General features: G+C 45.7%; 1 protein-coding gene across 1 annotated transcript in view; it reads left to right on the top strand.

The window, feature by feature from the left end:
* NR5A2 (nuclear receptor subfamily 5 group A member 2) overlaps nt 1–5,791 on the top strand; it is a 91,390-nt gene extending 85,599 nt beyond the window's left edge. The window contains exon 7 of the mRNA XM_081039048.1: nt 4,211–5,791. Within this exon, the coding sequence (XP_080895174.1) occupies nt 4,211–4,458 (248 nt within the window). The 3' untranslated portion in view covers nt 4,459–5,791. The remainder of the gene's footprint in view (nt 1–4,210) is intronic.
* The last annotated feature ends 6,478 nt before the right edge of the window (nt 5,792–12,269 follow it).

The following is a 12,269-nucleotide window of genomic DNA, read 5'->3' as shown; positions in this document are numbered from 1 at the left end:
ACGTGGCAGGGACCAGAGAGGCAGAGATCAGCATCCCTGCCTGCAGAGACAGCCTGAGTGCTGTGTACGAACGAAAAGCCGGCGCTGTAATGTATTCAAGAAGACCTGAGGGTTTACTTTCCAATAAGGATGGAAGAAAAGCTGAGACCCCACTGCGAGCTTATCATAATGCAGCTTCATATCAAAAGTTGGTAATTAGTCCCTGAGTGAATAAAGTAGAATAGATGATAAGAGATTGATACTTAGAGGAGAAGCACAAAATGCTTTACCAGTCATCAAAATTTAAAGGCTATCGAGACAGGGTTGAGAAAATGCCTCTGTCTGTTTACACACAATTTTCAACTCAGAATTTGTAATGATAGGGTTCATTAGCTTGTGTTTTTAAATTGTATTAAAATGAAGCTTACGTGGATTTCAAAGGAACACACAGTGCCAAACGCAGGAGACTCTGAGATCCAGTGTAAAACGCCACAGGAGCACTGGGGGTGGGGCGGCTTGGGTCTCATGTCAATCTCTGCCCTCCAGCTGGGTCTTTCTCTGAAATCCAAATGGGGTCCATTGCTTTTAATATGGGAACCGGACAGCAGATCTCAAAAACAGCTATTTCTGAGGATTCCAGAACGTTTGTCCAGGTTTTGTTTTCTCACGTAATTCAATGTCGGTTCATTCATGGATTTCTGGTGGGACCGCCTCCTGCTGTAGAGAAGACCCACCTCCACCAGCCCCCACTCGTTCCTCAGCGTAGAATGGCATCGGATGGGAGGAGGGACGGCCCAGAGAACATGGTTCAGAGTGGAAATGTATCTCATGATGAAACGTTCACGAAAGGGTGTGAACTGACAGAAAAACCAATTCCATGGGAATTGTAGGAGCACTCTTACATTTCTGGACTCTCCCTAAAAACTGAATACAAGTGAACTACAGAAAAGAGAAAATTCCAAGTCTCTGAGGCACGCTCATCGTGTTTTACACATTATCTTCTCCACACCTGAGGTCCTTGTGAACCATCTCACCATGGTGGGAAAACCAAGGTTCTCGGGAACCAGGGACCCAAATTCAGATGTGGATGGGGTACCTTTCCCTTAAAGCAAACTGACCAGGGAGAACCCTCATGTAAATTTGTAAACCGAGACTTGTAAATTCAGGTCACAAAGGAGTTCCCTGCATGGTTCCTTAGAGAGAATATACTGTGGCATTTAAAATACTTATTTCGGGGCTCTATTGTATTTACCAATTTTTGAAAGCCGGCTTTGAATTAGCAAAGGAAAGGAACTTGGCTTATAAGATACTTGACAGTTAGCATAAGAGGTCATTCCACACTTCCATCAATCTTGGACAAATACACCAGTAACATAAAGCAAACATTAATGGGAGTACTCCCGTTGGTACTCTAGGGAGTACTCCCAAGAGTAATGCACAGCCCTCACCCCAAGACGCTGACAGCCTACCTTGGGAACAGACGGTGAATAAAAATGTGCCATGACAGGGACACACGGCCGAAAATAAACCAGCCAGCACAGAGGTGGTCCAGGAACTACTCGGTCAGTAAATGAAGGAATCCAGTCAAAATCTTTTTCTTTCTTATTTTATTTCACCTTATAGCTTAAATATCCGAATCTTTGCCACCAAATTACAAATTGCCTTTATAGACATAGAAACAAAATAGACAGTAAGAAAGTACCTTCAGGGCCGTCGGCATCTCTGTTGTTGTATTTGATGATAACTGCACAGACAGTGGAAAGGGTGATTGTCATGTGACTTCAACCGTGATGAACTTGAGAGAAAAACTGTACATGTGGCCACGTGTGAGAAACCTTACAATTTCCTTCAGAAGGAAACTGCATATACTTTTAAGCTCTTGGAAGAAAGGTGCCAGTTTGGACCAGAATTTACGGAAATTATCCAGCGAATGCTGAGGACTTTAAATGATCATTCTATAATAATTGCAAGTGAATAAACCTGACCTAGATCTATCCTTTAGCTTATGTTTGTTAGTAGTTTTATTCTTTCTTAACAGAGCGGCATAATTTATCATAGGAGGTTGAACCTAATTCTCAAAAAGAAACAACCACATTTATCAGAAACAGAAAGTTTCTAAAAGCTAATTATGCATTTATCTTACATTTTACACTGCAAATTCCTACTCTTCCCTACTAATCTCTGACTTTTGTTAGCTTTGCTTGTGAGAATATCTTTCATTGTAGTACAAAATAATCCTCCACTGCAAGTTTTTTCTGGACTTGTGGTTAAATCACTGGACGTTTTCTTTTGTAACTTCTTTGGCACATGTAAACGAGAAAGCTGTCTTCTCTAAGTTGGGTGGAGGGCAAAAGAAGCAGGTCGAGGAATCTGTCAGAACTCAGATGAATTATTTGAATTAGCTCGGCTCTCTGCCGTGCCGCTGAAGGAAGGATCTGTCTCCATGACCAGAAGGAGAGCCTGTGAAAGTGTAACAGACGAGGCAGAGCCAGAGGGCAAAGCTAACCTGTACGTTTTTCAGTCCAGGATTCAGGTACAATGTATCAAAGGTGTTTCCAGTTGTTTCCATTTTGTAACATTGAACCAAATGTAACTAATATTTATACCTACTTTAATTTATAATAAGTTTTAAGAATTTGAAAGGAGATAGATGGAAAATGTTTTTAACTGCTAAGGGCCACGTGTTTGTAATAGGTCAAGCAGATAGCACCTTGGCTGCCAGTTTCAAGGCCACAGGAAGATGCAGAATTCCTCATGGTGTGGCATTTGTCACAAGTTCATTAATAATCAATTATCGTTGATTCTGCCATCTCAGTTTGAAATAGACGTGGCCCCCAAGGCTCAGAGCTTCTATCTATTTCAGTACAAATCCCTCACTGTTTTGAACCCGGGCCAGACTTGGGGATGGAAGGAGGGAGCATGCTTGTGGCTCAGAACGTAAGCACGGAACTCATCCTGAACCCATTCCAGTAGAAACGCAAGGCGACCTTGTAAAACCTTCAGAGATCCCAGAATGGACATGGCCCTAAGTGCAGGCTCAGAGAGAAACAGCACAGAGGCCAAAATATTGGCGGGAATTATTCTGGTGGCGACGGACGGTTTAGCACTGAACCGCTGAGTCATAGTCTGACGTGGTTTTCTTCAGAATCATTCTTACTCATTTTTGTCCATTAGAAAATAAAGCGGGGGTGGAGGGTGGCTGCATTGTTTTCCTTCCTTAGCATACACTTATGTAAACACACACACACACACCTCTGAATTTTTCCAGAGGCTTCTATAAATACATTGGATGAAAGCTGTACTGAACGTAAACAAATCCCACAAGAGAAATGCCAACATCACCATTCTCCCTGCTCACTGTCTGTCTGCCTGCTTGCCTGTCAGTCTGTCTTCTTGGACCCCGTGTCTCCCTGTCTTTCAGTATTTACCCGGACCTTGAGAGCGGGTGCCTTACGATTGGACAGTCCCCACCCCCACGTCTGTCTGAGGGACCCGGGACAAAACAGAAAAGGAAAGCACGGGCTTAGTTCGATACCACTTTCGGGTTAAAGGGCACCAGCCACCCTGGCTTGTGTTCTGCCTAAAGGACAAGGCTTTCATTTGATAAAGATCATTAGTCACCGAGATATATATTTTAGAGTGTTCCCAGCAGCGAGCAACCCGTTGGCAGTCAGTGGAGTGTACCAGATGGTTCATTAGCATAGGCCAGACGAGGCAGAGGCTTTCAGAATCATTTAGAAAATGTCAAACAGAAACAAGAACCCTGTCACTTTTTATTAGAATTAACTACATCATACCCTGGACAGAGATTTCACCTTGGGTCAGAAAAATTAATACAGAATTATATGAATTGTACAATATACTGGGTTAAGATAGGTCTTTCTCCAGGGACTCATTTGCTGGCGATACATCATGGTCCCTCCACTTTCGGAGCCCTCAGACCTTTCCTTTTGTAAGATAGGAAAAGAGTTGACCTTGCTCGAAATCCATTGGTGTCTAATTGATGTGAGGTATATGCAGAATTTCATCCAGACCTCCTTCCCAAGCCCTTCTGTGCTCATTCTCCCCGGAAGCTGGGTGAATGGGGCTCCCTCGGGGCTGGGAACTTAGACAGTCAGCTTTCTGCCAGGAGGAAAACACCGCCGTGAGCTGAACCCACGGCTGGAGTAAACAGGAATTAAACGCCATTGAAATTTTGTGTGCTGCTTTTCTTTTTTCTCCTTAAATCCAGATGTCAAAAACCTTGAGAACTTCCAGCTGGTGGAAGGGGTCCAGGAACAAGTGAATGCCGCCCTGTTGGACTACACGGTGTGCAACTACCCACAGCAAACGGAGAAATTTGGGCAGCTGCTCCTTCGACTGCCGGAAATCCGGGCCATCAGCCTGCAGGCCGAAGAATACCTATACTGCAAGCACCTGAATGGGGACGTACCCTACAATAACCTCCTCATCGAAATGCTGCACGCGAAAAGAGCCTAAGTGACGTGCCCAGGGCTCTGCTTCCAAAACAAAAAGAGACAGTGGGGGGGGGGGGTGGAAGAACAGGAAGAAAGAAAGGGGGAAAGCTACTCTGAACTGCTCCAAGCAACGCTAATTAAAAACTTGGTTTAAAGAGATTGGATTTAAAAAGGCATAATAATCAAATACTTAATAGCAAATAAATGATGTACCAGGGTATTTGTATTGCAAACTGTGAATCAAAACCCCAAAGGAGTCCAATCAGAGACACAGAGTGGACTCAGCTCCCAAGTGGAGACGACACCACACGTCAGAACAGAAATGGACAGAACAATTCCTGTATATTTAAGCTGATCTCTGCTGTGAAGACACTTAGGAACTGGTCTGGGTTATTAATTAGGCTTCTGCAGCAGGGGATCCGGGCGTACAGAATTCCTCTTTGGTGAGGCTGAACTCAGTGGTTCTCAAGGGTCCCTCAGCTGCACCCAGAGAAGCCCTTCTTCCTTTCAAGGACCCAGCACCTGTCTGACCTTGGACTCTGTACTAAGGATTCATGCTCAGCCACACCCACTAGTTCCATGGTATCAGGAAAAGCCTAATTTTGAGTGTCCTTGTCTTAGACCTGCAAACAGCTAATAAGAACAGTCTCTTAATACGTTAGCTTGCCATTTTCAATATGTCCTGGTATGTTTTGTCCTGTGTTCATAATGTTAAGAAAAAGCAGGCGGTGTGCCTCTTCTGACCTTATATAAGCATTCATTACTATTAAGGGAAATGGCTACAAACTTTTAAAGCACACGCACCGTCTGCTGCTGTTACTGAAATGTGGCATTGTAGAATTTCACAAAAGTTTCCGGCCTAAAGGCTTGTTAGGGTACATCCGTGCTTTTAACCATCCAAGTTTGTAGTTCATTTAAAGATAAAACCCACAACCTATTTGGCTGGGATGTCACAGAGTCACGGTTCTAAGCAGTTGAAAACCACACTGAAGCGTGTTATGGTCTGCAAACAGAAAAGACAGGAGGAGCTGAAGGTCCATTCTGGCTGCCGCCAAACATCCCCTAACATAGAGTGGAAAAAGTGATTTTCACAGATGGCCTGGAAGGATATTAGAGTAATGCGGATCTTCCGCAAAAGGGATAGGAAGAGAGTCATACTGACCTTTCTAAGTCATAGACCAAAGTCTGCTATGGAACAAACACTGGAGGGCAGGGAGCTGCCAAAGAACTCTCCAGCCAGCACTATCTGTTATCAACAAGCGACAGCACAGGTAGGGGTCTTGCCTTATTTCACAATTCCGAAAGGTAGATGTGGATCAACATTTGTTTAAATAAAGTATTAATACTTTCAAGTCAAATAAAATATAGTGTTTACATTCTTTAGGTCCTGGGGGTGTGGGGGGGCGGGAGGGAGACCGGGACATGACAACATAGCTAAAGCAGTAATTTCCTTAATGTTATTTTTCTGATTGGTAATTATTTTTAACAGTCCTTAATTATTGTATGTCGTGAGACACTAAAATCAGAAACAGGAATCTCATTTAGACTCTAATTTTTTGTTGGGTTTATCGGCCGCACAATCACTTGTAGAAACTGTAAAGAAAATAAAAGTATCTCCTAGTCCCTTAATTTTTTTCATAAATGTGTCTGGCTTTTGAACAGTTTATTTATATTGTATATCATAGTTTCAAGTGTAGACAATTATGATGCTAATTTATTCCTTGGTTTCACCTCTGTGTAAGATGTAGCCAAGATTGAAGAAACCAAATATATGTGTTTACTGTAGCATGTCTTCAAGTTAGTGAAACATAGTTCAGGAACAGAGAAGGGTCTTAATGAATTAAAATCAGTCACTTGATTAAATGTCTGTAAACCTTTCTAATTCTCTCTGTAGTTTATTTAATATCTATTGTAAATTATGTGACTTGTAGCTTCCTCCGTTTTCAAATGAATTTCACAAGGGTGGAGTCTTACCTGGTTTTCCTTCCCAAGCATTGTAAGTTATATACCAAAGATCTTAGTTATTACTTCTGTGTGTACAAAGGACTCTTATTTTTATTAATCACCTCCGATACTCGTCCACCTGAAGGGTACACGTTAGCTCAGCGGAGTGCTGGCCACCTGTGTTCTCTTCGTGGCTCAAAGGACAACGGCACCTGCAGCCCAGAGCCCATCTCCAGAGCACTGAGTAGGGTGACAGTGTCATTTTTCTTCCAGTTAAAGACTCGGTTGGCTGGAAGACGCGTGCAGAGGGATGGGGTCGTCACCAGTCAGTCACATGGTTCCATCGTGCATGTGGGCCACTGATGGGGGCAGTTATGAGAGCTGTGGGGTCGTTATTTGAAGGGTCTTTAACATTGCAAAAATAAAAAAAAATACACTTACGTTTTCTTTGTTTAAACATACAGTACTCCCCAATGAATAGTAAACTGAAACAAATGTCACGTGTTGGTATGTTGTTCACCTAGTAAAGTACACCCTGAGAACAGTTAGAAAGATGGGCAACACGCAGAGTTCCTTGTACCCCACTTGCTGGTGACATCAAGGACAGAAGCTGATACACGAAATTCACCACTGCCAGTGTGCGTGGCCCATGGAACGTGTGAGCCAAAGCTGGCAGATAACAGTGCTCCAGGGTTCGTGGCTAAACGGTTCGTAACCAGACATCTACTTAGCAACCACCTTATCCATGACAGGACTCAGAGGTAGAAGCAGACTCCAAGAGAAAGGGTTTGGGCTTAGTCGGGTCGGTTACAGTTGGTCACTGTTTGTAAACAGACCATCTGTAACGTCTGAATATTTCCATGACGGATCTTCTCCAGTGACCTTGGACCTGAATCCACGCAATGTTTAGAGTGTGAAGTCGGTTACTTGTTGATGTTTTCTTACTGTATCAGTGAAATACATATTGTCATGTCCGTTCTTGCCAGGAATTTCTCAACAAAATGGAATTTTTTTTCAGTATTCCAATAAATATTGATATGCCCAGCCTGATAATTTTTAAAAGTCTTTATGTTGTCCTCATTCTATTGGGTACTGAAGCTTCTAGGTAATTAAGATACTTGACTGGCAATGGAGTCCAAAGAATTCCACACGAATAGATACTTTTCCATGCCTGGATAGTTTCTAGAATGATCCACTGTCCTTAGTGGGGTACTTGAAGCATAAAACTCAATGTGCGCATTGTTTCTCTCTCCACAGAAAATGAAGCATTTTATGCCACTCACCGTATAAGTGCTGGGTGGAAAACCTCACCTGTCTGACACATGTGTGGAGCTTACTGTGCCGAGGTCCTCAGAACAGCTCATGAGCTGTTACTCTCCTCACCTGAAAGCTTCCTGCTCAAAGCGACACAATAGTTAGTGGAGGCCAGGATTTGAGCCCACGCTGCCAGTGTGGCTCCAGAATCCACGTTCTAACCACAGCCCCACACTGTCTCTCAACCAGGGTGACCCTTAGGACTTGCTTCAAAAAGAAAAGATATTAGAGAAAATCAGGCATCGCGTCGCCACTCACTATACCAACCATGACGCAGAAACAGAAGCCTTTACACTTTCTGGAATTTAGCCCTAAAAAGTAGCATCTATGTTCCAGCAATTATTAGCCTCCTTCAGTGCCATTGAAGCTTAGGAGATGGTTAAAGCCAGAAAACACCTCCAACATCCATTCTGGAAGTTAATAATTACCTCTATTACCCAAGAGTGCAAGAATCACTAGACAGTTAACAGCGTACATGGAACATGTGACCCAGCCCCCCCTTTCCCATGCCCCCCTTCACACCCCTGCCGCTGCCAAGAAAGCGGAGCCGTTCATTATCCCTTTGCCAAGCGCTGGGTTTTCTTAGGGTCCTACAGAAAGATAGTGGGAACCGACCCAGCACACTGCATTTCGGGTCCAGTACGTTCCAGAACTGAGACTTTTAAGCAACTGCAAAGTGGCCTGCAGACCACATGGCCTTGGTGTCCCTCTTACTAGGAGGAACTTAAATTATTCTAGCTGGCATTCCGTGGAATATGAAAGTATACATTCACACAGAAGACGGTACAGTCTGATACGTTTTTGCGTGTGTCTGTACACAGCCACACCCTCGTCACACAGGGCAAGCAAGACGCAGGACGCCATTTTTCTAAATGTGTTTTTAGAAGTGCTGGTATACATTTTTGAAACATTGATGGAGAGGGGGTTTCTGGAGAGCCCCAACCAGCAGCCAGCAGAGGTCATTCTGATGGGAGCAGAGGCCTCCCTGCCGGCTCTTAGGAAAACACGCCCCAAGTTGCTAAGCCCGTCAGCGTGGGGCAGCCCCTGGGAGAAGTGCCGCCAGGCCGAGCACATTTCATTGTTACAGCCCCGATTCACCCCAGCTTTGAAGAGGTCTGTACCTTTAACTAAGTTTGACGTTTAGTTTGAAGCCACCTCTGATGTGTGTTTTTATGAGAAACACGTGGACAGTGTGTTCAGCCTAACACAGGTCAAAACGCTGTGAAACTTAGCGATCTTGACATTTTCCTGGAATAATAAAGACCAATTTTCCTTAACACTGAACAGGAAGTGTATAGTTGAGTCACTCAAAATAAATATTCTTGCAATACTTCGTTCCCTGTAGGCATTTGTTTTATGTTAAGTGAGGAATTAATAATTCAGGGACCGATAGCAGGCTGTGATTGGGGTTTCATTTGTAGACGAGCTGAGAACCAGTCTGAAAGGTTGCATGTTTAATTGTTGCTAGGAAAGAGCAAAAGAGGCAAAAGAGGGGTGTAATTAGGCTAATTGCTGCGGGTCCCTGAAGTGAGTTTGACACAGACCATTAAGAAACCAGCGGATTGCAGGGTGCTGTGCCCTCCACACCCCACCGAGCTGAGGCCACCACGGCTCAGACCCCAGGCTGCCCCCGGAGGTGCTGCAGGTCCCAGACTGGACTGTCTGGGACACGAGCGGTGAGGCGGCCCTCAGGCCACGTCAGTCAGAAAAAGCCAAAGGGAGACGGAGCTGTCTTGCACGGAGACAGTTGACCCCTCGTTTGTATCTAACTCTTGAACTTCAGGGAGTAGGACACAGTCGTCTGTCCTGACCCAGCAGCAGCCCCCAGCCCCGTCTCAGAACGAAGCCCAGTGCCTCTGACTCAGCCAGGCCCCCAGCACTGCAGCGACAGGAGCAGACGCCCCTGCAGAGTGTCTGCAACCTGGGCCACCCCTAGGGCTCCCCACCAGCTTTCTCAGATGCCTGCCCCTCCCCCCCACAGCACCCCACTCTCCGGGGCCCAGCAGTTACGTTACCTGGTTCTCTTTTACACCCACCCGCTCCTCACCATCCTGCAGCTTCTGATCGAGCCCTTGGCTTGTCTTCCCTCAAATGACGCACTCACCTCCGGGCTGGTCACCTGCCCTGGACACCAGTGCTCAGCAAACCTCACTTCACACAGCTGCCATCTTCCTCCAACGTCAGAGACAAGCCACCTTTCTGACGCTGGCTCTTCTCCCTCCCCTGCCCCCTAGGGGACCCGCAGTGTGGACAGCGGTCAGATGATGGGGCAAGATGGAAGGACCTGGGTCCTTCGATGACCTGGTGAGACTCAGGAGAGAAGGAAATAAACCGTTCTTGTTTAAGGGTCGATATTTTGGGGTCTCTTTGTTTCCAAAGCTTAGATTTACCCCCGATATACAAAAATGATTTCACGAATGTTCAAGACTGCCCCATCTTACAACTAAGGAAGCTAACATTCAGGAGAGAAACAACCCGCCCAGAGTCCTGCAACAGGGGGTCCTGCAAGAAGGGATGGGGCCGGGTGCTGACAGTTCTCTGATGCCAGAGCCCATGTTTTCCAGCCCGAGTCGCGGTGCCTTCCTAAAAGCACCCAAAAGGCATCCTGCAGGAGCAGTCCTCAGTTCACCAACGGAACACTTTTCTTTAGGATTCAGAACCAGCAATGGTGACAGACAACGTGTTTTTAAATGATGCCACCAAAACCAAAACCGTTCTCTGCCTCAGCAGGAGCCCGGATAAGCTCGGTCACCGCCACCGACCTGTAATACAGGATTCACTGCCCAGGCCCTTGGGAATCCACAGCACTAAACTTCTGTGACTCTTACAATACAGGAGAATTTGGGTAACGTGGTAACATGTACCTTCCACCATCCCAACAAGAACCGTCACCATAACCACCACCTCTGCTCAAATGTTAGGCCTGACCATGTTGTAACTGTAAGAGCTGCTCTCGTGTTCTCATGCCTCGGTTTGACTAGATGTTTCCCAATTTATTTTATCACAAAATCATTCGAGAAACATCCTACATGTATTAACTACTGTGAGCTATGAGACTCCTAAGCAATAATGTTTACGAAGAGGAAACATTTTATGCTGGTCATTTCTGCTCACGTTCCATTGCCACTGGCCCAGTTACTACTCACTATTTAAAAGAAAATCTAGACCTGAGGATTTTCCCCAGAAATAAATTAGGACTGTTGAAAGCTCTCTGCTCTGGAGGTAGAATGAGCTTCTATAAATAAGTGTGGAAACACGTGTCCCTTTGCCCCTGAGGGTTGCTGTAATGGGTTTTATTTCCCCTCTGCTCCTGCCATGTGGCCTTGTGTTATTTGAGTGTCAAATGTCCCTACGACCATTGTGCGGCCTGGCGTCCAGCCAAGCTCTCTGGGCAGGCGATGCCCGGCCAGGGCTTGTCCCCAGTCCATTACAGGAGCCGGAAAGCAGTGCCACCACCTGGGGGAGAAAGAGGGTGCCTCGCATCTCGCGGTGTGGCTGCCAGACACGCAGCACATGGGCGACCCTTCCAGCCACCCGTCCACACCCAGCGTCACTTAAGAAAATGAGAATGAGGATGGTGAACAACGACTGTGGCCTTCCAAGCGCTGGCTCCCCTTTAGTTCAACTGTCTCCTTTCATGCTCACAACAAGTCTACCAGGGGGCACCATGCAAGTCCTGCCGCAGATGAGGAAGTGAGCTGCGATGCTGACCGCTCCCCAAGGTCACACAGCTGGAAAGGGGCCAGGACACAAGCCCAGCTCCCTCTGACCACAGCCCAGGCCTCTCAGCGCTCAGCCACACATCCTAGTTTGCGTGAATACAGAAGCTTTGACACAAAACGTGGACGGGCTGGGATGCTGAACTCCACATCTACATTTTCATTGGCTCTCGGTGGGACACATCTCCCTTTTCTCAACTTCCCTTAAGACACATCTACCGAGAAAAGGCAAGAAGACACTCCGTTATCACGTGATGACTGCACACCCGTAAAAAACGGTCCCCTTGGCATCAGTAAGCACATAGTAAGGAGAGTGCCGCTCAGGGGTTTCTGCTTTGTGTGCTTGTTTCCTTTTCGTTTTGCTTTTATTTCGTTTCATTTTAGACACAGGCCCTCATCCAGCCAGATCAGTGCCAGAAATGTTACTGGCCAAGGAGAACGTTATGGAAGGTGCAGCATTTACATGGTGTGGGTGCCGCTTCCAAAGGCATAAAAGGCTGACCACCGAGAGGGAGCGTCACCCACCTACAGGGAAGAGACCAGCCGACAAGGGCATATCAGGGACAAAAGTATGAGCTCAGAATATGCAGGGATTTTCTTTTTTGTTTTTAGGAGGTGTGATAAGGCTTTTATATGGCAAAAAAAAAAAAAAAAAAGCATGTCCACTAGGATCAACCAGGTAACAATAAGAAGCGTAACTGTTTTTCTAATATTACAACCGGCGCTTATTACCTCATTCTGTGGAAAACTGTGGCCAAATAAGGCATCATTGTGCTGAGAGCTGGTACCAAGGGATTTTACGTATCATTTTTTAGCTGCACGAAGCCTCCTCAGAACTTCCTGCGTTTTTTCACAA

Source organism: Rhinolophus hipposideros (assembly GCF_964194185.1).
Source record: "Rhinolophus hipposideros genome assembly, chromosome: 26".
NCBI lineage: Eukaryota > Metazoa > Chordata > Mammalia > Chiroptera > Rhinolophidae > Rhinolophus > Rhinolophus hipposideros.
Note: the sequence above shows the minus strand (reverse complement) of the source record. Positions and strands in the feature narration are given on the sequence as shown.